The 27,786-nt window shown below is 46.2% G+C and overlaps 3 protein-coding genes across 4 annotated transcripts; 2 read left to right on the forward strand and 1 right to left on the reverse strand.

Annotated features, from left to right (window-relative positions):
• The first annotated feature begins 3,630 nt into the window (after positions 1-3,630).
• On the forward strand, positions 3,631-8,995 carry glrx2 (glutaredoxin 2). Of its 2 annotated transcripts, none has more exons than XM_080013360.1 (4): positions 3,631-3,766; positions 6,101-6,167; positions 6,819-6,995; positions 8,064-8,995. In XM_080013360.1, exons 2-4 carry the CDS (start codon positions 6,102-6,104, stop codon positions 8,205-8,207), a joined length of 387 nt encoding a protein of 128 aa, XP_079869486.1. In that variant the 5' UTR covers positions 3,631-3,766; position 6,101; the 3' UTR covers positions 8,208-8,995. The 2 variants fall into 2 exon arrangements, with proteins under 2 accessions (XP_079869486.1, XP_079869485.1); XM_080013359.1 differs by having other exon boundaries at positions 3,634-3,863.
• A 1,806-nt stretch (positions 8,996-10,801) lies between these two features.
• Positions 10,802-17,600, forward strand: uchl5 (ubiquitin carboxyl-terminal hydrolase L5). Its single transcript, XM_080012927.1, is given in 12 exon segments — positions 10,802-11,027; positions 11,747-11,810; positions 11,919-12,024; positions 12,160-12,285; positions 13,729-13,790; positions 14,535-14,665; positions 15,537-15,600; positions 15,853-15,955; positions 16,195-16,236; positions 16,238-16,309; positions 16,471-16,569; positions 17,170-17,600. Coding segments are annotated over 12 exon segments (990 nt in total). The 5' UTR covers positions 10,802-10,951; the 3' UTR covers positions 17,215-17,600.
• Positions 17,601-23,231: 5,631 nt separating this feature from the next.
• rgs2 (regulator of G protein signaling 2) lies at positions 23,232-25,608 on the reverse strand. Its single transcript, XM_080008460.1, has 5 exons — positions 25,461-25,608; positions 25,247-25,339; positions 25,013-25,074; positions 24,625-24,791; positions 23,232-24,088 (listed from the first exon to the last, which is right to left on the reverse strand). Exons 1-5 carry the CDS (start codon positions 25,520-25,522, stop codon positions 23,900-23,902), a joined length of 573 nt encoding a protein of 190 aa, XP_079864586.1. The 5' UTR covers positions 25,523-25,608; the 3' UTR covers positions 23,232-23,899.
• Between the last annotated feature and the right edge of the window lie 2,178 nt (positions 25,609-27,786).

Raw genomic sequence — 27,786 nt, forward strand, 5'->3', positions numbered from 1 at the left:
TGTGTGTGTGTGTGTGTGTGTGTGTGTGTGTGTGTGTGTGTGTGTGTGTGTGTGTGTGTGTGTCTCCACCACTCTTCTTCTGCCCAACTTGACGTCCCCACCTTGTTCCATAATGCAGTGCACTTAGCAAATGTAGAGCAAAAGAGGCGTTTGAAAGTCTCCTTGTCCCCCTTCTCCAGCTTGTCTGATGTGGCCGCACGATTCAGTAGATGGCAGGCACATCTATGATGCAGTGGTAGCTGCGACTCCAGGGTGTGGTTTTTGTCACTTAATATTTCAGTGGTATCCTGGAACTCCACATATTCTGGCTCATTCTCAAGTGCGTCTTCATCCTCATCCTCATTAATCTCTAGCTCAGGTTCTGGGATTACTGTGTGCTCCCCAAACACCCTAAACGCTTTAAGGAAATTGAAACCACTGTCAGTAGTTGTCTTGACAACCTTATCATGGATTTGATATTCAGAGTCGATGTCTTCCAAAGCAGCAGCCAGGACTTCAAATGTATGTGAACCCCCTCAGGGGTCTACACAACAGAGCAGCAGAGCGTCTTTGGAGGCTGTGTTCATCAATCTAGTGGCATGTGACCCCTAGGAAGCAGTGTTGCTGTGCGGTCCAGCAGTCAGTGGTGGTTGCCACATATTTGACAGCTCTAAACAATCTTCTTCTTCACAAACGATTTCATGGCCTCAGCTGCTACTACTATCTATGCTGGCTCGTAGAGTTTTTCTGGTCACTGAGCGTTACCACAAGCTTTTTGAAAGCAGGTAGCTCAATAACTGAGAAGGGGAGTAAACCGTGACACAAGTGTGTGTGATGAGCTGGTCAACTTTCACCTGGGACACTTGGCACAGTCTGGGCCCACCAGTCAGTTTGGTTTGGACAGTTGTTGCATTGCTTTCATGTCTGTGTTTGACAGAGGATTTGGTTACACTCTCTTCATAGGTCCTCAACTTTCTGGATGTTTCCTCTATAAGGCAATCACAACAAAAAATGCTATTAATACACAACCGGGGTCATGGTGGTAGTGATAACTTGCGGTAGACCAATCCTGAAATAGTTTATTTAACCTTATCAGTCACGGGTGGGATGTATTCACATTAGTTTAATCTATATGTAGCTGGGCAAAGCTGATGGTTCGTAGGATTCGATGCGCCGTCCACGTCCAGGTTGGCGGTAATATAATTTTACCATTTAAGGAGTGCTCTCCAATTCTGGGTTACTGTGCGCTATCCACTTCCAGGTTAGACATAATGTTTGTTTATTGTATAAGCTCCCTGCTGTCCACAGAGCGTTGAGCTGGGTACATGTTACCAACGGGGGTGAGTAGCAGATAACATCTTGTTTTTAATTATGTTTTAACCTTTTTGGCCATAACTGAGTCTTGTGATACTGATTTATTTAGGTTGATTTGTGTGGCGTACGGACAATTTGTTTAGATGTGAGCCGTGCCTTTATAGGGTGTTAAACATTAATTCATATATTTCTTACTGTGTATATTAAAACATGCTTTATCTTTGTTGTCTTCCCCCAAATAGTCTTGATATTACTGTTGTGATCCTTCCAGAGTCTTATGAATGAGCTGAGTAGTGCACCTGGCCGCTACAATAGGTCTCACTCACTGTGTGCACCTGTTTTGACGGTGCCGCCCTTTTTTTTATTTTCTTGCTATGTGTGTGTGTGTGTGTGTGTGTATGTGTGTGTGTTTGTGTTTCTAGGTGTGCATAAGGGTGAGAAGCATACTCCTAAATTCAGCCCCCCTGTAAACGGTAGTCACCCACCGGCCAGATCCTTGGTGCGTAGCACGTCTATTGATGGTATCATGAATTCTGTTTTTAATAGAACTAGTGAAATGTATCTTTCATTTTGTTTAGAAACTTAATAAATGTTGTCTTAGTCTCCAATACCTGCAGTGCTTATCTCTGTAACAAAATGTACACTTTTGTTTGAGGGAAATACGTTTCATTGTCTGGGCTGTGTATCCGGCGTGCCTGGTTTATGGGAGCATGACAAACCACGTTACTTTCCTTGATATAACACCTTCTGGGTGCCATTGTCAGACATCACTATCATAAAAGTAAACTCCTTGTCATGCGCTGGATATATATATATATATATATATCTCAAATTATTTATTTGTACCTTTCTCAGCCCCCAGACAGAATATAGGTCTGTTTAACTCTAGTATTTACAGACAATATCAAACCACTTTGCAGTAATGTGTAGTTCAGGAACAAATTTTGCACCAATTGAGACAGAGGGCAGAAGAGTGGACACTATTCATAAGGGCTGACACGATCTCAAACTTGCCAAAAAGATGGTGGCTGGCGCACAAACCTGTGCAGGGGTTAAAGCTAATGGGCTCCCACAATAGCAGTGAAATTGCCAGAACCTGAGGGCCGTGGGCTACTAGAAAGCCTCATAACCACTGCTCCCTTAGAACTTGTGTGCATAGACTTCTGGTCTGCCGAGGACTTGAATAACAAAACTGTGGATGTGTTAGTGAAAACCGATCACTTCACGAAGCTCGCTCATGCATTTCTGTGTCCAGATCAGACCCCAAAATCCGTTGCCCGGAAGAAGTCAGAGGACTCCCCTCATCTCGTTTGCTTACGGTGAAAGGGTAAAGTCTCTGAGACTTTCGGTTCCGGTCCCCTGTATCCATGTGGACGAGAATGCTGGTAGGTTGTATTGTTACTAAGGAACATGTTTAATTGTATTATTTTAGATTTTGATTTGAAGCGAAGTTGGAGTCCGTGTGCCAAAGTTTTGTTGAGTTGTTTTTTATTGCCAGGTAAGTGGTAATTTTCTACTAATTTGTTTGAAAGTTGAGTTTATAAAATGTAGAAGTGGTCGATTTTTCATTTTGTTGCAGTGAAGGGGGGGGACTATACGATCACAGATATTTGTTTAAATTGTAATATAAGTTATTAATGTAAGTTATTTTATTTATATATATATATATATATATATATATATATATATATATATATATATATAGTTATATTGGGTATATTGGTTGTGTTTTTTTATTACCTGGCGCTGGGGCAATAAAAGGCTGTTGACCCCAATCGTGTCTTGGTTCTGCCTTCCATACCAAACCAGAGGGTTCCACGTGCCCCTGCCGTTTTACCACGCTTCTTGATATTGAGTGATGAAGTAATATATAACATTAGTTATATGTATTCGGTGTAATCATCTTCAATTTAATGCAAAAATAGACAAATAAAATAGATTATAAATTGTTACGTATAATAGTATTTAAAAGATAGAATATGAGGATAAGAAATATATTATATATTAGTATAATATACTTTATTGTTAATACTATTCATTTGAATACATTTTTATTTCTAATACTGTTATTAATGCTTTATTATCAATACTATTAAATAAGTATAGTAGGTGCATATATAAGTATAATGGTATTCAAATAATAGCAATATTACATATATGTATTATTATTGTTGATGTATCTTATTTTTATGATATGTATATAATATTTCAAATTGTAAATATTATAATATTATAAATAATATTATAACGTATTGTATCAAAAATGTAAATACGTTTTTCCAGTTGGAAAATATTCCTCCACTTCCGGCTTGCGCAAGGAAGTACTTCCGGGGGCAGCCACGTAAGGAAGGCGCTTATGGCGTAAACAGTCGTTGACGCGGCGACGCGGTGACGGCCGAGACGCGTCCAATCCGCCCTGAACCGGGAACCTGGAGGGCGCGACCGCTCGCCTGGAGCCGCATGTTCCATTTAGGTCCACGCCTCGTTCATTTTGTCATGGCTTGCATTGCACTGGCAGCGTTCGCCCGCGGCGGAGGTTCCCCTCGACAGGCGTGGACCGGCTGCCGAAGGTCATGTCTGTCACGGTTACGCGCCGCCGCCGCCGCCGCCGCTTCCGAACGCAAAAGCGTCGGTGTGGATCGAACGTCCTGGTTTTGCGGTGACCGGGTTCATTCACGGCGTTTCACAGGGTTTACCCCCCCCCCCGCGGAATTACAGGACCGCGGACCTGCCGTCCCGCACGCGTTGCGGGTGCCGGCCACGCGATTCTTGGTCAAAATACGCAGGCACGAAAGCCAGCTGAAAAAAAGAATTATTCTGTTGTAATTTAATGACGTCAATCAATCAATCAATACAAAACAACAGCGTAGATGTATTGGGTATTTGCGGTTGTGGATCCCCAGCTCCAGGATCCACCCAGGTGTAACGCTGCGTTGCCCAGGTGCGGTGGGGGAAACGTGGGAGCGTTATAACGAAGCGCAGCGATGTGACCGTGACCGTGACGTGAACGTGTTCGCCGCGTGCCGCGCCGATCGATCCGCCGGCGACACCGGGAACGTGCGGCCGATCGGCGTCGGGGGCGCTTTTCAGATTCGAGTCGCTCGATGGGATCCGGTGGGTTTGACGCGCGGTGAGGGGAGGGGGGCTTCAGTGAGCCAGAGTGAGAGGAGTCGGCCGTTTAGGCATTTCTTTCTTTCTTTCTTTCCTTCTTTAGTCACGATTGCAATTTGTTTGCAAGGTGCCGTATAAATATAACGTCAATGCATATTTGCACTTAAAGTGAAAGAGGCTTTGATTTGAAGTTTGAACTGGACGTTTCCATGTCAGTTACATGTTGTGTACAACTAAAGCTCAGTGAGAGTTACAGGCTGAATGATGCTGAAACTCGGTGACGGTCCCATCTTTCAGTTCGCTGGAGCTCAGCGGCGGCTCCGTGTTCAATTCTCGTTCCGTGGTGAATAATGAACAACAACAACAAACGCAGTGTCAAAATCAGCAATCTCGCCGCTGTGGTAACTGAAAATTGCAGCGGTGCGGCTGTCCAGTCACGTGGGCGTCATCAGATCATGGGATGTATTTGTCATCGACGTACAGCAGATGCGAAATCAGAATCTGCAGGTCAGACTTCAAAACAAAACAAAATCAGAAAGAGGAATGTTCGGTAACTTTACAAGATGATGCATTTCAAGGGTTATGTCCTAATGAGATGAGTTTGTGTGTGTGTGTGTGTATATATATATATATATATATATATATATATATATATATATATATATATATAGAGTGTTGGTCTTAGTAGTTCGGATACCATGTGAATCGCCTCATTACGAGGCGGCTACGGTGCGAGTACCTGATGGAGTCATTGAGCTGAAGTGACTCAAACCCCACGGACACTCCCCGTTACACTGCTGTGGTACTCGCAATATTTTCCCGAGGTTGGCAGGTCTGGGATCAGTTGGCTACTCTTTTCAACTCAAATTGTTGGTTCCCATCATGTTTCACTGTTCACGGCGCGACCTCGCTGAACACCTTACTACTGAGGGATTCACCACCCGACGGTGCCTGAAGGCGAGGCCCGCGTTGCAGTTACACGATGAAGTAGTCGTTTTGAATAACAGCCATGTCACATTTGATTTAAAAGGACTTTAACCTTTAATCGTAACCGCCGCGGTGCACCCATAGTGACGTTAAAACACAACGTTATCGGGAGTCGTTCCCTGTTTCTCGCCTCTTACGTTATTAGCCTGGTTGTAGTCGAAGAAGCTGATTTGCAGAAGTGGCGATGGGTCAAAAAAGGCCAGAAAACACTTTAGCATGTTTTGTTTTTTTACACGTCGCAGAAGAGCGGTGCGTTCGTCGGTGGCGGGGCGCGCTACTCGCGGGACCGGGCTGTAAAAAATAAAAGAAAATGGGGAATGCGTCCTCCTTCCAGGCCAAGGTCTTGAGAATCGAGAGCAAAGCCACTCCCTAATCCCGGATTAGCAGCCCGACCTCATCTGTGGCCAAGCTGCCGACCCGTCACCGCTCACCGTCGGAACGCACGTGTGGACGGAGGCTCGCTGCGATGGAGGCGCTGATCCACAGATCCGCTGCCATCTACCCCTTCACGCTTCTGCTGACCGTTATTCTCAGTGACAGATTTGTCGCCTCCTATGACGTCTTCAAGTTTCTCAGGTTGTTTGGCAGAGACGGCAGCGGGTCCTGGGCGTTCCCGTTCGTCTCGCGTCCGAGCCCGTCGCGTCATGTCGCGGTACCTCGCAGATGACCGTTGAGCGGCGTAACGAAAATGCTCTCTTGATTCTTTCAGGATGGGCAACCTGACGTCGTCGCCTGCGGGTGGGCTGTCCAGCGCCGCATGTGCACAGTATGTTCAGGTAAGAGGTGATCTGGTGTACTTGACTTCCCGCTTTTGCTGTTGAGGTCGTTCAGAGCCCTGGTTGACTGTCTAGATACCTCTGTATCGCTGACATGATGCTTTTACTGTTGACGTAGATGTTCAATCGCTTTCATGATAAGCATCTTTACATGCACATATCAAATTGTGAGCTGTGAACTTGCTGCTATAGACTACCATATATACTATACGTATAGTATATGGTATATGCTATGCTACCTGTACTTACTTTAGAGAAATTTACCTCTGCCCACATTGAGCTAACTGGTCAGCATCGGGCTACTCCAAGTTAGCTGTGGAATTAATAATTACACAGAATTACTAAGTTATGTTATTGATGTATTTATTTAGATTACTTCTTATCCTTCTGTTGATAGGGGATTGATAAAGTTCTTATCTTATTATTATTATTGTTATTATTTTTATTCTTTCATTGTAATATTATTATTTTTTCAAAATAATATTATTATTATTGCTGTTTCATTATAATATTATTATTGTTTCGTTATATTTTTATTATTATTGTTTCGTTATAATATTATTATTATAGATTTTATCTTACGGGAGCAGGCGTGGGATAATTCCGACTCCTACTGATTTACACTGATCCCACTCCGCTCTGACCACGCAGGAGGTGGTGTCGCGTAACTGCGTGGTGATATTCTCCAAGACGACCTGCCCGTACTGCAAGATGGCCAAGAACGTATTCAACGACATCGGCGCAAATTACAAAGCGATTGAGCTGGACGAGCACAACGACGGGAGGAGGCTGCAGGAAGCCTTGGCTCAGATGACTGGTGCCAGGACGGTAAGAGTTCCTTGTCTGTCAACTATATCAACAATAACAACAATAATAATAAAAAAGAATATAGCTGCAGGCAGCAAGGCACTGGATCCAATTCATCCATGTTAGGTATTATAGGTATTACAGGTTTCCCAGGTTCTGTAAAGCACATATTTTTCGATCGACACAAATTGCAATTGGTCAGATTTTGGTTAATACTCCCCAGAGCATCAAATCTAGTGAAATCTGTTCCACAGGTTTTCAGGTGCACGTTTGTGGTGTTTTTCACGCCCCTTTTGGGTGGGGCCGAAAAAGCTTCTGGAGACCTATTACCAAACAGGGACTCAGGATATCTACCAAGGTCCAATTTGAAGTGCCGATGTATTGGTGGGCGTGGGCGAGGGATTTTTTTTAATTTTTTATTCTTTTGATGAATATATTTCTTTTTGATTTCTTTTTGATCTTTTGATAACTGATTTAATGAGCCATTCGCAGTTTCACTGTTCCAGCCGTGTGGACTTACACTTGCATGGCTTAATCTTTGAGACAAGCATATGCTACTGGCAGGATCAACCAGGATAGCATTCGGTTTTTCGCACACGGGCGGGCCATGTTTTTGGACCGATCTTGCTCATTTTAAATGGAAATTTGCATCTCAGTCCCGCAATGCTGTATACCAAATTTTGGTGTTGATACAGGCAAGATCCCAAAAAGTTGATTCACATGTATGGTCCAAGTGGCTTTTTTTGTAGGGCACATTGAGCCGGACTTGTGTGTCAAATTTAAAGTCACACAGTCACGATGTAAGAGGCGCGGCCTTTCCAAATTTGCCCTTTTCGACCTTAATTATAGCGCCACCATCTGGCCGATTGGGCTCATGTTTCTTGGGAAGCGTTTGCACGTAATTTCCAGTTATTGGGCCGAGTTTCATGTTTCCAGCTCGTTCCGGCTCATGGCAATTTGAGGCGCGGCGTATGTGAACAAAGAATTATAAACCGGCAGAAAAACAAGGTTCTACCCCTTTGGGGTTTGAACCCTCATAATAATATTAATAATAATTATAATCACGCAATGCCATTTTGTGTGCCCCAGGTGCCCAGAGTCTTCATCAACGGGAACTGCATCGGCGGCGGCTCGGACACCAGGCAGCTCCACCAGCAGGGCAAGCTGGTGGCGCTCATCCAGCAGTGCGGCTCCGAGGGCTCGGGCGGCGACCGCGTCGAACCGCTACAATGACTGACCGCCCTCGCCGCTTCCCTCTCGCCGCCATTCCTCGAATGTTTACTCGACTCTGCGCTGCACATCGCGCGCTGCTTGAGAACCGCCGCGCTGTTGCGCCGTCGGGACGAAGGGAACACCTGACGTCGCGCTCACATTTCGTTTCATCTGGTGGCTGGAGGCTTTTTGTCAGTTGACGCCGCGGCGTGACGGGTTTCGGCGCTTTTGCCTGTTTGTGACATTACATGGGATGCACGTGAGCCAGCGAGGTTGACAAAATTCCGTACATATTGTAACCCTACTTTCATGGTGCCAATATTGCCGTTGCGGTTCACACGGAGCTTATCAGTTCATCACTCCCTTAGTGCCGTATAGCTTTATTTATGTTATTGAGTCATAGTCGTGTCGTTCACTGTGAAGGCATAAAACTTAACTGAATTTGTTATGACCAGACGCTGGAGAATGGAGAAAGTGGACTCAAGACAATGAACACTCCACACAGTTATATAGGTGTGTGTTATATATATATATATATATATATATATACAGTATATATATATGTGTGTGTTTCATAAATAATATAAAATGTTGTACGTTTGACAACACCAGCACTCAGGAATTACTCGGAATAGTTGTTCAGTTTCATCTTGATCTTCTTAAGTTGGTCTAGTATTAACAGTTAAAGACTAAGTGTTTCTGATTAAGTGTGTGCTGGATATATATATATATATATATATATACACACACACCTCTTGTTGTGATGAACGTTTTATCTTCAGGTGAATATTGAAATAAAGTATATTCACATGGAATTGTCAATTTCTTATTCCTGCAGCAATGAACTATACACTGATCAGCCGCAACATAAAAACCACCACTCATAACCACTAATATTGTGTAGCTCCCCCTTGTGCCGCCAACACAGCTCTGACCCGTGGAGGCGTGGACTCCACTAGACCTCTGGAGGTGTCCTGTGGTATCTGGCACCTGGACGTTAGCAGCAGATCCTGTTAGTCCTGGAATACATCCCACGGCTGCTCGATGGGATTGCGGTCTGGGGAATTTGGAGGTCAATTCGGCCCCAACTCTTCGCAATGTTTCTCAAACTAATCTTGAACATCTTTTGCAGGGTGGCAGGTCACATTATCCTGCTGAAAGAGGACACTGCCGTCAGGGAATAAAAGGTGATTCATCAGACTGGGCCACCTTCTTCCATTGCTCCATGGTCCAGTTGTGACGCTCACGTGTCCATTGTAGGTGCTTTCAGGGGTGGACAGGGATCAGCATGGACACTGTGAGCGCTCCCACACGCGGCAAGCTGCCCCGCACCGTGTGTTCTGACACATTTCTATTGGAGCAACGTTCGCTTTTTCACCACTTTGTGCTGCAGTAGCTCTTCTGTGGGATCGAACCAGACGGGTTAGACTCCACTCCCCACGTGCACCAGTGAGCCTTGGGCGTCCATGACCCTGTCGCCGGTTCACCGGTCGTCCCTCCTTGGAGCACCTTTGGCAGGTCGTAACCACTGCACGGCGGGAGCGGCCCGCAAGACCTGTGCTTGTGGAGGTGCTCTGACCCGGTCGTCCAGCATCACAATGTGCTCCTTGTCAAAGAGGCTCAGATCCTTGCACAGCTGACTCCTCACCTGCTGCCTCATATGCCCCACCCCTTGACAGGTGTCAACGTTCAAACGGTTTTATTTGTCAGGTGTACAGCGCCACACAAGGTCGTTCGGTACTATGTCATTCTTAGGGCACGACAGCTGCGTAGTGGGCAAAAAGGAACGAGGTGAACAACGTTATTCACTTCACCTGTCAGAGGTTTGAATGTTGTGGCTGTTTGGTGTACGGCATATGAATGCTGGTAAAAATAAAATGAAATAAAATAAAATAAACAGCAGTGAAGTGAACGACCTCTCACTAGTTGAGTTTGCAATCGTGGGTCGGTTTTACAAATGATTGCTGATCATGCGGGTGTTTAGGTGTTGGCGTTGCTTGTTGATCAACAGCCCTTGTTCGTTTTCCCTTTTTTGGATGGCAACGACACATCATGGCGTAAACACTTCCAATACCCCGCAAAAAAAGAAGAAAGAAGAAAGAAAAAGAAAAAGGGCCGTGATCCGCCGTGAAGCGTCAGCAGGGACACGCCGTGTGGCAAAACGCGCGCACCCACACCGCCGCCGGCTCGGCGGAGAGCGGTTCGACCGATTTGCACAGATCCGGTTCTCGACGAGTCGCGGGACACGGCAAGAGTCGTTCGATTTTTCGGGTCCGGTTGGCATCGCGCGAGGGCTCGCCGTGACCCGTGACCAGGAGCCGGTAACCGAGCCGCCCCGGGGATCAATCGACGCCGTCAAAAATATTTACTGAGGCCAAAACCGTGCGAACCACCCGAGCTATGGATCCCAGGACATAGCGCTGAGACCTTCTCTCAGAAGTATTCATTTTGGCAGGGAAATTGGAATCCGCGAATGACAACAACGAGTGACCGTGACTGTGTCCCGGCCACTCGTCTCGGCGTGAATCTGTCACGCTCCACATTCATTATTCCAAACAGAACCAGCCGCCGCCGGAGTGACTCCGGACTCCCGAGTCTTTTCGGAGATTTCGTTCACGGGTCTCGCCTCGGGGGTTGGAGTCCATTCTGAATCGCGCTCGACGAGCACGCCGCGGAACGTGAGACGGTGTTTGTTTGTTTGTTCGTTTGGTTGTTTTGGACCCGATTTTCGATTTGGGGGTAAACCAAAAAAAAAAAAAAAAAAAATGGCTGGAAGCGCCGGGGAATGGTGTCTGATGGAAAGCGACCCGGGGGTGTTCACGGAGCTCATCAAGGGCTTCGGTACGTGCAGTCCCGCCTCTCTTATTCGGCTCCCGTTAGCCCGACGCGGCTAACGGGAGCGGGCTAGCCGTGCTAGCTCTTTGGCCGCGCTCGCCGACTTGTGCGTCCCCCTCTTTTTTTTTTTTTTTGGAATTCTCGAATGCGGGGCGGAGGGGACGAGTCCGCCGGGCGCGGAGAGCACCCGGCCGGTCCGAGCTTCTCCCGTTCTGCCCGAACGAACGCGCAGCGAGCCCGTGTTGATGCGTGTGCTATCCTTGCTAGCGTTACTCAGCGTTCGATATGCACAAGGACGAGTTGGGAAATGCAATTCATTGAACATATTTTCGTCACTTGTTTTTATTCATGCACGTTTATCCCTTCATCATTTTATCAGATGTGTATATATATATATTTTTTTCCTAATTATTAGTATTTTTTATATAATTTATGTTTTTTTTGTGTAGTTACAGTTCAGACGAAACATTTGCACATTCCTGCACAAACTGTACAGCCCTATTAAAAAAAACCCAACAAAACCTTATTTGACTTATTCTTGTATATTTTGCTGTTTAACATGTGTGTCTCATGTAGGTACAAATTCCTTGTATGTGCAAACTTCATTTGCAACGATTCAAGATTTTTATTTGTCACATACCTATACATACTTTCATAAATATATGCAGTGAAATGTAATAGATTCCGATTCTGCATGTCCGTATTTCTTGATTGAACCTCCCCAGGCTGCAGGGGGGCCCAGGTGGAGGAGATCTGGAGCATGGAGCCAGAGAACTTCGACAACCTCAAGTAAGTGGAGGCGCCGCCGCCGGTGGCGAATGCTTCGACAGTGAGAGACAGGGGATGGGGGGAGCGATCTTTCACAGCCTGGCCCCTGACTCCCTTCCCCGCCCGCAGACCGGTTCACGGGTTGATTTTCCTGTTCAAGTGGCAGTCGGGCGAGGAGCCGGCGGGGTCCATCGTCCAGGACTCGAGACTGGACAAAATCTTCTTCGCCAAACAGGTGCGTCTCGCTCCTTCTTCCTTATCTTGCGTCCGGCCGAGCGGGGCCGCTCCAGCGATTTTCCTGTCGGGGGTCGCCGCCGCCCGAGGACGGCGCTCCGTCTCGCTAACGTCTCGCTCGCTTGAACCCCCGCAGGTCATCAACAACGCCTGCGCCACCCAGGCCATCGTCAGCGTGCTGCTCAACTGCACCCATTCCGACATGCAGCTGGGAGACACGCTCACCGAGTTCAGGGAGTTCTCGCAGAGCTTCGACGCCGCCGTACGTACCTCGTGGGTCCGACGTGCGTTTCGTAACGCGGTCGAGCGGTGGTATTCACGCTTCTCTCGCCAAGCCCCCCTCCAGGATTACAAGGGCTTGGCGACGAAGAAAAGAAAATTAATGATTGCGGTAGAAAACGAATAATGAAGGAATTATATCGTTATCAACAAACGAATGGAAATGACATCCCCTTGTGCCCCGCCCCATCTATCAATATGCCCAGTGCACCTTCCCCCACGCACACACGGTAAAATAAATGGTACAGGAAATTTCAATAGACAAACTTCATGAAATTGAATTTGTCATGCCGAATATGTGCTTAAAAAATATAGATTTAAAGGCCTACTTTCCCCCAAATCTTTCATTTTGCTACGCCCCCCTTTGACGGTTCTCCACGCAGTTCCCGTGTTAATCCGAGCGGCTTCCACATAACGCAGCGTTCCAGACCGCCAGCTTTTTCACTCGCATTTTGCGACTGTTTTTCGTAGACAGTGCTACTAAATGTTGTTACTAGCAGCGCCAGTGCAACTTGCAAATATTCCGAAGGGCTATTTATTTATTGATTTATTTATTAGTTATTATTTATTTTTTACATCATTTTATATCAACACTAGGAGCGAGCAAGAATTGGTGTAATTGTTAACATTATGTAACATGTGAAAAGTATATGAAAATAGTGAAGGACAAATGGCTTTAGTTCATAAAAAAAAAAATCAAAATTTGATTTAAAAAATAAATAAATAAATAAATGTTCAGCTACCATCACAAATGGAATCTAATTCTGTGGAAACACTGCCCTGATATCAGTTCTACACTGCCAGCGTCATCTGCCATGGGTGACATCCGGCTCCTTCCTCCAGAAAACTGTAGATTTACTTATAAGTAACTCAGTAATGTTCTCACCACATACCTTATGTTTACATTTGTGTATTTATTACTTGGTGTCTGTTTAAAAAATGCACTATTTAACTTCATGTTTTTTTTCTCTGTTAAAGCATCACTTCACTTTTTGCCTTTATCCTTTAAAGTAAAGCAGTGCATTTCTGTCAACGTTCTACTTATTACCAAAGCATTTATCAGTAATACAGTTAAGATGGAAGGAATATGAACGTGCGTTGCGTGTCTGTTTCAGGGGCGCTCTGAAATGTTGTGCTGGTGCTCATAAATAATACATTTATAGTTGACTTCAGCGTACTTTAGAAATTGTAATTTGCTCTGTTTATGTCACATAAGTTATTTTGTGATGCACCACTTCCTCTTAATCAACAGACATGGCTGGCAGGAAATGTAAAAAAAAAAAAGTCAAATAAATCAAATCCATTGTCATTCCAACCAAGCAAGGCTGGAATGAATTTGAATGAATGAATGTGTTTGTTTATTTTTTTGTTTGTTTTTGAGGAGGGGAGGTTCCTTGTCATTGACTCTTTGTTTTTCTGTTCTTAGATGAAAGGACTGGCTCTGAGTAATTCTGAAGTGATCAGACAAGTGCACAACAGCTTTGCCAGGTAAGCTGCTGCTCAATAAACGCTTGTTCAAGGCCTCTTTTCCCTGAACGCCCAATGGGAACTGGGGGGGGGGGGGGGGGGGTTGTTCAGTCAGTAATTGGACATCGTGTATAAGCAACGCCATGGCAACAGGTGGCAAATGAAGTCGATTCACACACGCCGATAGCTGGCGCCGACGTCAATAATGCAAAGTGGAAGGATGTGGGAGGTTTCCACGCTGGCTGTCTCTGTGCGAGGCCGTTGGGTTGCAGCGAGGCAGAAGGGATGTGGAGGAGCCCGGGGGGCGTTTTGTTTGAGGGTGAGAGGGTGTGTACACTTGGGTAATTCTGCATCACATCTCGCCATGTACCGAGTGCTTGACATTTTGGAACTTCTGCTGCTAAAATTTGAAAATTAAAAAAAACGAAAAATAAAAAGAGGATTGCGGTGACTGCGGTGGATGTATGACACCGGATTGGTCGCTGCACTTTGTTGACGTTTGCGCCTCATTATCGGCGCTAGCGGTGTAGTAGTGGTGAGAATCTGCTTTGTTTGAGACATTAAACTGGCTTCAGGGGCCTTTTTAAAAACTCCCAAGCTGGCAAAGTGATCCATAACGACTCAACGGCATCATTCATGTTCATCCCCGTCGCACTAGACGCCCCGTGTGTCTTCCCCTCTCGCGATGCTCGCCCACTGACTCATTCCACGTGCCTCCGTCTGAGCCTTTTTTTTTTTTTTTGTTTGTTTTTTTCCGTTCCCCAGACAGCAGATGTTTGAGTTTGACGCCAAGTCGTCATCGAAAGACGAGGACGCCTTCCACTTCGTCAGCTACGTCCCCGTCAACGGCCGGCTGTACGAGCTGGACGGCCTCCGGGAGGGGCCCATCGACCTGGGTGCGTAGCCCCGCGTGTTGCCGTTGCCGCGTCCGTCGCTCAGTTGTGTTTTGAAGGGAAGCACAAGATGACGCGGACCCCAGCGACTGGTCGTTATTACTCCGTCCAAAAAAAAAAATAAAAGAGTCAAATGTGGTGAACGACAGAACGCTTCCTCCCCCACTCGAGTCGGAGCGTAGCCGTCACGATCCATCGTCGTCCACTCGCTTACTCCTTGAACAGTTACCACCTCTGACAAGGAGAGGCGTCCTGATTGGTTGTCATTTGCTCTCTGGGGCGTTTTGGCTCCGGTGCCTTCTGCCCGGTTCTCCCACTGCGGTACCCAGCGCCACCAAGCCTACGCAACACCGTCGCTGAGATTTCGGTCGACGCCGTAAAAAGCGTCCGGGTTTGACGCCCGGCCCTCCAGCCCACCAGGGTTCTTACCCAGGCCCCTTGAGGTGCTTGAAGCGCCTGAATTTCATCCTCATGAGTTGAAGTACTGGAATTCCTTGAAAATAGCCCTGGGGGGGGACCTTTGATTTTCTCTCTAGTTTTGTTATTCAAATCTAAATGTGATAACCCATTTCCGGGATGGCTTTCCATGACATAGATGATGCCAGGGAAATAAACATTTAATGCAGCGTGGTTGCAAATAGACACTTATAATAGATGACAATGACATGAATAATTATATTACATTTCAATTAATAGAAAACACTTTGAAAATAGATTTTCACTTGTTTTGTGTGAAGTCATTGAAAATGGGGAAAATTGTGCTTTGAGGGGGGGGGGGGGAGTCCTTGAATTTTATTTTGTAACGCCAGCGCGAGCCCCCCGTGCTGAACACTCGCGGCGCCGTCTCTCGGCCCAATTGCCTTTTCTCTTTCAGGTGTGTGCAACCAAGACGACTGGATCAACGCCGTGCGCCCTGTGATTGAGAAGAGAATACAGAAGTGGGTGTCGCCTCCGTCCCTCCCCCCGTCCCTCCCCGTCCCTCCCCCCGTCCCTCCCCCGTCCCTCCCCTCACTTAACACATCGGTCGGGTGATTCTTCCCCGATCGCTTTGATCCAATTGCAAGCACTTGGTGCGAGACTCTCATGAGAAGTTTTGAGGCAAAACAAAGAATGCCCGAGGGCGTTTGTCCATCCGTCCGACTCTCCGTCCCGCCTCCTTCTCCCCCATTCATTTTCCTTCCTGAACCCAGGTACAGCGAGGGGGAAATCCGATTCAACCTGATGGCGATCGTGTCGGACAGGAAGATGATCTACGAGAGGAAGATCGCAGAGCTCCAGGCCCAGCTCGCCGAGGTGAGCGGACCTCCTCGTCCTCCATTCTTTTCCCCGAGGCTTTGTATCGGAGCGCCACGCTGCGACGTCGACAGCGTGACTCCTTTGATTCAGTTCAGCAAAATGATCAGGATGGCGTGTATTACAGCATGCGGAACCCAACGGTAGTTTTCTGTCGATAACCGCGCGCAGCCCTAACTTATGAATTGGGTTTTCATGCTCCTACAAACCCGCACATGCGTCGGCTCGGGGACTCGCAGGATGAGCCATGGACACCGACCAGAGCAAGCACCTTCCTGAGCCTCCATCCAGTCGGAGATTGCGAAGCACCAGCTGCTCATCGAGGAGGAGAACACCAAGCTCAAAAGATACAAGGTCCGGTGTTCGTATCGCAGCTCGCTCGGTCCTGCTCGGGATTCCTTGTTTAAAATTCCCGCTCGATGGAGACGTCTTCTGTGATGGCGGTGTCACTCTGCTCCCTTGCCCCTCGCCGTCCCACCGATGTTGATCGCTGCCTTTTGCTTCCGTGTTCACAGATTGAAAATATTCGACGAAAGCACAACTACTTACCGTTCATAATGGAGCTGCTGAAAACACTGGCGGAGTATCAACAGTTAATACCTTTAGTGGAAAAGGTGATTATTCTCGCTTTGCCCTGCCGTTTAACTGGGTTTGGTCGATTTCGGTGCGTCACGGAAAAGACAGGAATTTTAACTTTCCGTGAAGAGGCCACAACAGACGCGTGCAGCAGTAATGAGAAGAGATTAAATGGAGGGGTTAATGATTTAAAAAAATATATATAATTATTATTTTAAGATGTTTTCAAAAGGAAAGCTGGGCTCTAAATAGTCATCACTAAGTGTTGAGTAAATGTATATTAGATGTGTTCAGTAAAGAACCTTTTTTTAGTCATTCCCCTGTGGCAGTTTTCATAGTGTCCAGCAGAGCGCAGCATAGACACGTCACATGATCTAACGTGAATCAAGTCGACGTGTCGGCTGACATGCGTCTCCCCTTTTTTCCATGAATAAATTCTAGGCTTACAAGGTGTTTGTTGATTCAAAATATGCAAATATCACTGTAAAACAATGTCATTTTCTAACTGGAACAATGTTTCTTTGCCCGGCTTACAAGGTGTTTGTTGATTCAAAATATGCAAATATCACTGTAAAACAATGTCATTTTCTAAATGGAACAATGTTTCTTTGCCCCCCCCCCACCCCACCTCCCCCAAGGCCAAGGAAAAACAGAGTGCCAAAAAAGCCCAGGAGGCCAAGTGACAGCACGGACTTCAGCAGCGACGCTCCCGGTCTAGCTCGCTCACACACTTACTTTTCATCAGTCTGCCATTCATCAATCAGCCATGAGCAGCTAAACACGTACACATGCAGAGTTTCACGATCTTGGCTCGCACACATACACAAGTATGAACACATGAGCGGTATGTACCGGTTCTGGTGCCCGCAGCGCTGACTCATCACAGTCTGCTGCCTGTGGAGGGAGGGGGAGAGAACTGTCTTTAAAAAGGGTCAAAACAAAACGAACGATCAGGTACCCTCAACCCTCCCGTGTATGTCCATCTGCTATAATGCATGATAGAAGGAAAGATGTCTTGAAATTATGTTGTCTTATTTTCATAATAAAAGTCTAGGTGTATTTGATTGGACTTATTTTCCATCGTCGATAAAGGTGGTTGTGTTATGAGAGAGAGAGAGAGAGAGAGAGAGAGAGAGAGAGAGAGAGAGAGAGAGAGAGAGAGAGAGAGAGAGAGAGAGAGAGAGAGAGAGAGAGAGAGAGAGAGAGAGAGAGAGAGAGAGAGAGAGAGAGAGAGAGAGAGAGAGAGAGAGAGAGAGAGAGAGAGAGAGAGGTTAGAAACGAATAATGTCCATGTCTCCTTAAAAGGAATGACGCAGTGCATATATTCATCTCTCAGGACCAGATGGGCGAGCGGTTTACTCAATCTGCAGACAGCAGGTATATGACATTTTTGGGGGCGCTCATTAAATACTAATATAATATTCTAATATACATAATGTAATGTGGCATAGCTGTCTAGAAAGGAATAGAATGGAATCATCACTGTAGATAGACCAGTGTTTTATAACAACCGAAATTGCAACCTTTTTTTTTTTTTTTAATATAGAAGATATTTGTCCAATTAATCTTATTGGTGATTATTGGCTTTTTGATGTAAGTCATTAGCACCATCTACTGCTGTTTTATACAAAATACACCTGCAATTAACTTCACCGCAACAAGACATTAGAAATTCTAAACCCATTTTTGTGCTCTCTCGCATGAGGCTGACAGTTGAATTGACCAATCCTGACTTCGGTCTTGACGTGTATTTTTGCTGGTGGGCGGGAACAGGGAGATCACTTTTTTTTCCAGAGCGAAATCTAAATGCATAAGCAAGGCTAGAAATGTATGTTTCGTCGCCACGAAATGATCAAAACTATCTGGATGTGTGAGTATCAAAAGAGAAGAGAGAAAGTAAAAAATATATAAATAGAGGAAAAAAATAACTATTTTTTTTTTAATTGAGAAAAAGCTTGTTTTTGAACTCATCTTCATTAGGGACGAGGGACAGATAGTTAGCTTACTCTAACTGAAGTTCTCTGATCATAAGCTCTGCCCTCTAGCTTCGTCCTTATTGGCTTCCCCGGTGCAGCGTGCCCTGCTGGAGGAATTTGAATGTACCCATCAGCTTATCTGCTGTGTTCTGTTCCCCAGGAATCTTCATACGACCCTCGGAAGACAGCAGGCCAGTGAAAGCTAGAGGGCTTTGCCTATGATCATAGAACTTGAGTTAGAGCAAACTAATTTTTCTATTTCAAATAGGCTCTGCCCTCTGTCTTCACCCTTATTGGCATAACGCGAAGCCAATTACATCTACAGCCTGCTCTGTTTTTAGAAGCACTCTTTTGTCAGACAGTTGTTGTTAAGGGATAGTGTGAATCGGTTAAAAGGGATCACCTGTGCAAGGCAGAAATAACCGATGCATACACCTTAACAGTGGGGGGTAAATCCATGTCCAATAACCATTGGAGATAAAAGAAAAGCATGTACGCCGCAGGGCATGACATTCTGTCCTTCGCACCAGCGGTGAATGAGCGCCCCTTCCCAGTTTACTGAGTGTTGTTAGAAACCGATAAGCCCCGTTGTTGTAGCCTCAACCTCTCAGGTTCTAGGCCCCCAGTGGCTGACCAAGGATCGGACACTGTTTTATCATTCACTGTGCCTATGAAATGGCACCCAGGGACCTGGGTATTGGCAGTGGTTTGTCCGCCATTAACTGGAACAGCTCCCTGACACTAAAGTGTGGACGTGCGCTCTGGGGCTACTAGAATGAGAAACATTCATTCCACTCTCAATCTCGTTAGCAGGTGGTGTATGAGGTGGATCGGAGGGGACCCATATAGCAGCCCACGGCACCAGGGGGCGTGGGTGAAAGCATTCACTCCTAGTGGCGGTTTGTCTCGGCGGTGGAGGTAGAACCACTGTGTTCTCCCTTGTTACAAACAGGTCTATCCTCAAAAAGTTATTACATGAATGTCTCCGTTGCACAGGCAACCACAGTTGCTCCCTCAGGGAACTGTGGTTGCCTACGCAACCTAGACGTTCCTTAGATCCGCAGGGACTGCAATCTATTACTCATGGGACCGTATACCATCACGCATGTCACGTATGGTGATCACCCGAGTTAGGTTCACGTAATAACCTTGTGGCGGACCAAGGAGCGTGGTCAAGCACCGGCTGCAGAAATTGCTTGAAATTCGAAAAAGAGAAAAGAGAAAGAGAAAAAGCATAAGGTACTGGCTGCAGGTAGTTCCTGTTGCACTCCCTGTTTTTGGGCACGGTTTGGCCAGGATTTGACACATTGATGAGAGAGGCTCGGGGAGTGCATTCACGGTTGGTAGGGAGATGTGAGTGTTGCGTGGCCCACGGTGACCAGGAGAGGACAAGTGCAGGGACAAGTGGGATCTCTCCCAGTCCCCTTGACCTTCCCTATCGATGATTTTCCGCTGCAGCAGTCACAAGACGACACCCTACGTGGGGCCTTTGAAGGGGTAGTTAAAGTCAATTGTGTATTGATGCGCCCAGACGCCGTGCTCACTTACCATATTTTCCGGTGATTAGGGACAGGTTATATCGAGTGAGCCGTGATACTCGGACAGGAGAGGAGATAACCCAGTTGTTGGTTCCAAAGAGCCACCGGGAAATGCTCTTCCAGGCGATCACCATAACCCGATGCTAGGTCACCTCGGTCACAATAAAACACGACAGCGGATATGGCCGGCTTCTATTGGCCAGGCATTTGGGCAGATCTGTGTAAATGGTGCGCTGCATGTCCTGAGTGCCAGTTAGTCAACCCCCCGGCTACGCCAAGAACGCCGTAGAGGCCCCTCCCCCAGTCAAGGTCCTGTTCGAAAGACTCAGTATGGATCTCATCCGCAGTTTGACCGCAGTGCCCGCAGGTATCGTTTTGTGTTAGCCCTAGGGGATTATGCAACCCTGTGCCCCGAAGCAGTGCCTCTGCACAGTATTATGGCCTAAAGTGTGGTGCAGGCACTGTTTCAGGTTATCTCACGAGTCGGGATAGATAGTCGGAAATCACAAAGGAAATCCTGATTGACAAGGGCACTACCTTTATGTCACGTACACTTCCCGAACTTTACATGTTACTGTGTCTGACAAGCAGGGGGCGACACAGATGTTTTCTCCTCCCTGCCAGGCCTCACGTCTCTCATACACCACCATGTGGAGACGTGAAGGTGCGCTCTCGGACGTATCACCTGCCCGAACACAAACGCAAGATCGTGCAGGCGAAATTAGCGGCCATGCTGGACTTGGGCGTGATAGAGGAGTCCACGAGTGACTGGTCTAGTCCCATCGTGCTGGTTGGTAAGCCCAATGGGTCGGTCCGGTTCTGCATAGACTACCGAAGGGTTAGCGGGGTGTCAAAGTTCGAGGCCTACTCGATGCCCCAGGGTCAATGAACTTCTCGACCAGTTAGGGAGGGCTTGTTTTTTCACAACACTAGATTTAACCAAGGGCTGCTGGCAGGTTCTCAGGAGTCCAAGGAAAAATCGGCGTTCTCCACCCATTTGGCTTGTATTTGGCTAACCCTTACCATAACTTCTCGCTCCCTTTCTGTCTGCAGACCGGCGTGTCGGACAGAGGGCTGGGCGCAGTCTTGTCCCACAAGGTGCAGGGGACCGAGCGGCCGGTGCTGCACCAATTTGGGACCACACTTAGCAGGGATCATAGCAGCATATTTTCATCCCTGTAGCAATGTGCGCATATTATATTAACAGTAGCAGCGCATGACGTGATTCATCCATGCCATACGTTTAGGAGCAGAGTTGATATACTATGAGTACCGAGAAAGCGTAACTCATGACTTTTTTTTGCTTTCAGTGTGTATCTGTGTGTCTGCCGCCTAGTACTGACGTAAGCAGCCCGGCCGAGCGCAGGCTTAAATTGGAAGCTTTTCTATTTTTACCTCCTCACCAGTGTTTACGCACGCACCTTAAGTACCGCCTGGGACTGGGTGCTTGCAAGATGGATACTGACAACAAAACTTAGCTTAGTAGCAAAGAGGAACAATCCATGTCTGTTTCCCCATCTACGTTCAAGACCACATGACGCAGAACAAAATATTTATATTGTCAGTGTTCCAACTTTCAAGAGAGCGTTAGAACATATTTTACACTGAAAGAGGGAACATTTTTTTAATGGGAAATGTTTCTCAGAAGAGTTGATATAGATCTATCTATCTATCTATCTATCTATCTATCTATCTATCTATCTATCTATCTATCTAGGTGTACATGCTGATTTCTTTTATTTGTTTGGTGTCCATATCGGCAATTCAAAAAGTCAGTGGTGGATGAAGTACTCAGAGATTTTACTTAAGTTAAAGTACAAATCGCGCACACACACAAAATGACAGTACCAAGTTGACGTATAAGTATAAACCTTGATTTAAAGAATGTATAAGGATATAAATCCTTATTTTCCAAACTACATGTATATAAATCCAGATAACAATTCAAATTAATGAAGTAAGTAAAAGTGAGTAAAAATTATATACATTTGCTTTGAAACAGTGGAGCAAAAGTCTTTAAAAACTCAATATACTAAAGTGAGTACAGATACCGGAAAAATGTACTTAAGTACTTGTACATTACTTTGTTACTTTCCACCACTGTAAAAAGTCAAATATAAAGATGTGATATACAGTATATGTTCTTTAAATTTGAGCTGAGATTCCAAACCCAAATGCTGTGCTTTGTTTCATATAACTCCAGCAACACTAGCAATGTTTCCCCAAGTGGCCAATGGATCTGTGTGAATAGCGGAGTGTAGTCGACCATTGTGTGTTTTTGGGGGCCTTATAACAACATACACGGGGATGTTATGTGTGACTCAGTGTCACTGCACCTGCAAAATCTCACGGTGGTTGTGGTCTTCCAGGGCAGAGCCGGTCTGCAGGCTGCAGGGCGGCCTGGGCGGCCCTGGTCACCGTCCACGGCTTTGACACGAGCTCACAGTGGAAGGTTGCCTGAGAAACGATTCCACAGTCGCCGTTCCATCTCCCCCGCTCCCACGCCTGCGCACTTCTAAACCGGGCAAGATTTCCCCCCCGGCTCCTTAAACACCGGGTGTCACACCCAAATGTGTGACCGAGCGGATTTAGCCCTGATCCTCTTTTCCTTCACATTAAATCCCACGCGTCTTATACTTTTTGTGTACAAATGTAAGAGGATTGTAAAACCACCGCAACCTATTTGGCAAGTATTTGAGGCCCTTACGTTATTTACACTAAGGTCAACTGTTTTTGTCAAGGGTTCACCGAAAAATTCCGTCCTGTAGCCGTTTGCTGTTTTAAAATAATATTCCACGATGTGGAATTATTTGAATGTGATATCACTAATTCAAGCAGCTCCAAAGCAGCAAAGAAATGTGTTTTAGTGTCCCACAGTTCGATAGGTCACACATATTGGTGTAACACTGGCACACCCTCTCTGAAAACAAGTCAGTGTGTACGTCTGTTTGGCTGTCCGCCCTTGTGCTTGTGCACCGTTGTTAACCTTTTATCTATGTGAAACTAGGCACCCCAAATACTCGGAAACAATGATTCTCTAATCTCTATATAAATGATCATAAAAGTTTGTGGTTGCACTTGATGACTTAGGCCATGGAAAATGGCTCTACTTCTTTGCATTGATGAATAAGTGATCTTATCACAGTTGTTTGATTTTGTATCATTTTTATTGACGGAGCAATCCGGCTGCCCCCAATTTAAGATCAAAAGTATTTATAATGCATCATGTCACTATAAATTTCACCACACGTAGAATTATTGCACAATACAGTGTAAACCGATACTGTCCTGAACAGAACATCATTGAAGGAAAGATCCTGTATGTAATATTTTCCCAAGTTGTCCCCACAAACAGAATCCACAGGGGATGAAAATGCAATTGTATGATTAAAGCATCAGATATAAACAGTGTAAATTCACATAAATACACAGTGTCTCACAAAATATTAAATATTAAGTTAGAAAATCAACGTTGTAAATTCATATAATCTAACACTTGATATTGGACATGTGATAGTCCTCGTGTAAGTTGTGAGCCGCCCATTGCACAGTACAGCAAGTGCCCATTTAAGAAAGTGTGACTTTGAGACGCTCTACGTTCTGCATTTAGCACTACTTAGGCATTCAGCACTAAAATCTACCGATGTCTCCTCCAGGCCTCACAGGCTGCTGTAAACAGGATTCCCAGTCACCTGAAAAACCCCCAACCCCAACCCCAACCATAACGTCTCCCAACAAAGTTGATGCTCTGACTTTGTATCTGGGCCTATGACCTAGGTTGTCTTCCCCAGTGGTCGAGCCGGGGGGAATGGTGGTGAACGTTTCGAGAGAATCTCTCTGCTTCGGTTTTGGGCCTAGGACTGCATGCGTCGGCCCTTTGCAGCTGCACAGAGTTCTCTGTAGAGGTTGGAGTGGATGAACCTGGGGTAGGAGTTGTTCTCCATCAGGCCGTAGACCTTCCTCTGCGCGGCCAGGAAGCTGGTCGCGCCAGGCTCCTTGAGGCTTTGGACGATGGCGCTCTTGGTGTGGTAGTCGAGGTTGACCTGTGAATCGGAGATGTGCTCAGTGAATACCTCAATGCGTTTGGTACTAGTATTAATAAGACATTTGATCTATAGCACCCTTTGTACATGAAATACACGCGACGCTGTATTGAAAACAGAAGAGCCCCTAGAATGAACAAACCCAGTGACATAAAATTAAAAAACAATATGTATAAAACATGAGCAAAAGGCCAATAGCAATCAAAGCAACTGAGATTTAGCGATAGAGGATAGATAGAGGTATTATCTTAGCAGCCAAGTTATTTTGTAAACACCTTTGGCTTTGCATTTAAATGACTTCTGGCGTATTGTTTTGTGTTGAAAGTTTGCCCTGTGATCGAATTATACTTTTGGCTGTAGTTAAAAATGTGTATATGGAGATGTATATGGATAAATACATGAATTCCATCAGAGTCAATTATTATTATGAATATAATACAATTAACGCTATATTAGCTCACCTCTCCTCAGCAGTTATTGGGAAAATATCAAATTTATATTGTTTCCGTGGTATTTTTCGCCTGGGCCGCCCTTACCTCTTTGGGTGCCTCGCTCTTGATGAACTCCTCATAAATGCGGTTGGCCTTGGACACAAGCTCGGCTCGCGACGCGGTCGCCCTGAAGTCCTCGCAGGCCACCCAAAACTCCACGTTCTCCTCGGAGAACTCCGATTTCAAGAACACGCAGAAGATGGCTTTCCCATCTGCAGACCAGGGGGCGGGAACAGACGAAAGGCAGAGACGTCAGGACGAATCCCGCAGCACGGAGGGACGCAACAAGGGGCGGTAAGGGGAACCCAGAGAGAGGTCCGTTATGGTCTTTGTTTTGTTGCAGCCGCGAACCGTTGTTGCATTTCAATGACCCTATTCAAGGCGTGACCTTTGAAAGTATTTCATGCCGTCATGCCGCTCTAGTGACACTCACATTTGTGACTAAGTAGTTGGTCGAGTGACTGCGCCCATTGATTCACGTCATCAACGGTCGGCCTGAGGGGAGAGGGAGAAAGAGGCACAATTAGAGATGCCGTTAACCGCCACTGATGACTTGAAACAAAAAAGCTGTTTCAGAAGGCAAACCATTCAGTTTCAAACGCTTTCGTCGTATGTTTGAAGCGCTCAGATTTGAACGCGCGAAGGAATGAACTTTGGAGATAAAAACCTGTATGATCGGTTTTTCCACCTGCTGCCCGATGTGGTTTGGAAAGTCGTCTTCTTCAACAAACGCCGGATGCGGATTCTCCAGTTTTTCCTCCTGGAGTGAAATGAAAAGTGTTTTTTTCCTCCCCCAAATAATCTCAATCATCTCATTCGTATTAAAAAAAAAAAAAGCCGAGCTTGCAGTCGAAACGGCAAATGCCAAGGAAACCACTCACGTTGCTTCCTTGCCTTGGTCCGGGATCATATCGATGGTGTTGGTGCAGTCGGCGAGCAACATGTTTGTAGCCGACCGGATTTTTGTCCAGGTTCTCTCTCTCTCTCTCTCTCTCTCTCTCTCTCTCTCTCTCTCTCTCTCTCTCTCTCTCTCTCTCGCACACAAGGTTTCCTTCTCACTCCTGACCTGCCGGGCTACTTTATAGCCTCCCATTAAACATGATCCGCCGGCGTGACAGGCGGTGGGGCGGGGCCTGTCCCGGGTGGAGCTTTGTCAACATGTGACGTGTTCGGGTCGGCCCCTCGGAGCCAGAGGCAGCGAGAGGCCCTTTCCTCCGTAAACGCCACCCCCCCCCCCCCCCCCCCCCAAGTATTCCCCGCTTCCATTTTTAAACCCGACGTCAAGAGACTTGTGACAGAGAAGCACATTGAATCTCTTTCTTCTGAGAGCAGGAGAGAGGGAAGAAAAAAGCTCTCTGAATTAATGATGGGTTATTTATCCCCCTCAGCCTTCCTTCTTTTTGTTTTTACGACTCTTGTGGAAACGGTCTTTTTGGGGAAACTTTTTTTTTTTCCCATGTTTCATTAATCATAACTTTGTGTCCAGACCATGTCTATAGATGGTGCGAAGTCATTCGGAGCTCTTCTCCCGATGCACACGGTCCCATTTATTGTCGTCCTTCGTTTTCTTCCTTTCTTTTTTTTTCACTCGAATCAAACAAAATCTAACCCCTGAAATAAGTTCACGAGGCTTGGAAAAATGCAGTGTGTTGATTGTGTTTTCCAATTGCTCCTTGCATGTTCCTCGCCAGAATCCTGAATATGGACTGCCCCTCTACGTCTATCGAATTTTGACAATCATGATCACCCTGATCGCAGTCCATACTGTAGCGCTGAAAACATTTCTGTTTACGTGAGAGTGAATCACATTGGGCGTGTCTCCAATAAAGTGTTGATTTTGTAATAAGCCCTGGAGATAAGAGCTGATACTTAACATATGACTATCACCTGGGGGTGTGACTGCTGTATGAGTCAACATCCGCTTAAATTGACACGGCGCTTGAAGGGAAAGTTCCTTTCAGTTTGGAGGAGCTTGGTCCAAACGTGAGCGGTCAGCGCCAAGTCGGAGGTGTGAACCTCTGCTGACATGCGGCGAGTGCGTCGTCCGAATTTGACCTACTGTAATATTTGACTAACTGTAATGTTTGACTAACTGTAATGTTTGACTAACTCTACAGCGGGCGTCGATTGAACAGATGAAGTGTTAGTCCAAGTGCAATATGATGCAAGGGTCACAGCCCAGCCAATAATCCAACGAGTGTCAGTTGTCCTCTCCCAGGTCAAATGCAGGGACCTCGTGCCTCCCCAAACCCATGCGCAAAAACACACAGGCGCTCTCTCCGCTTCCCTCTTCCCGGGTGACACGAAGATATTTTTTTACCATCCGCTTTTGTCCAAACCTGTTAGACTTGTTTTTATTTTCTTTGTTTGTTTTGTTTCCGGTGCGCTACTTACGTGCATTAAAAAAAACAAAAACATTTTTTGCAGGTTTCTCATGCGCTGCCGCACCGTTTGGCGTATCGCATTCCATGGCAAGAGCATAGTGTGTGGACGGGGGAAGGAAGGAATGAAATTGAGAAAAAGCGTGATTCTCTGAGAAAGGAGAGTAGGTGACCAGGCATCCCCAATGACTCCGTGTGAGGAGTGCCGAGAAAAGCTCACAAAATACAGAAGGGGACTTTTTACCTCAGTGTTTTCGAACATACTGTTTGGAAGAGAAAAACAAAAAAAAAAAGGCACTTCCCATCAGGTGCTGTTCCGGACGGAGCTGACCGGAACTGTTATTGGACGCGTTCATGGTATTCCGGAAAATCAAAACAGACCATAGTACAGGACACGAGGAGAGGGGCGTCCATGGCAGATACTTTGTTCCTAGACTACCAGACGCAAGTGCGTCACACGGTCTGCGTGCCCGAGAGTGTGTTTGTCTGGATCCCCTCCGCCACCCTCCTCTCCGCCAGACCAGCGGAGCTCCGGGCCGGGGCCGGTGTGTTTATTATGGTGTACGGACGCGGCGTGAGCAGCGGTCTGTTTGGAAGTGTTGGAAGTGGATGCGGAGCGGAGCCAAGTTTCTGCTCAAGGCGGGACTGTGTTCCCCCGCGTGAAGGGTGATTCCCAGCAAGGAGGCCAGTGTTTGTCCCTGTCTTTTATGTTTACACTCCCTGACGCGGTGCACTTTACGGACTCCTTCAAAAATGTTCATCGCTGAGCTTTAGTGCTTGTGGGGAGAAAACAGGTACACAGTCGATAATTTGATGAGTGGAAAAT

This window comes from Zeus faber, assembly GCF_960531495.2.
Source record: "Zeus faber genome assembly, chromosome: 1".
Taxonomy (NCBI): Eukaryota; Metazoa; Chordata; class Actinopteri; order Zeiformes; family Zeidae; genus Zeus; species Zeus faber.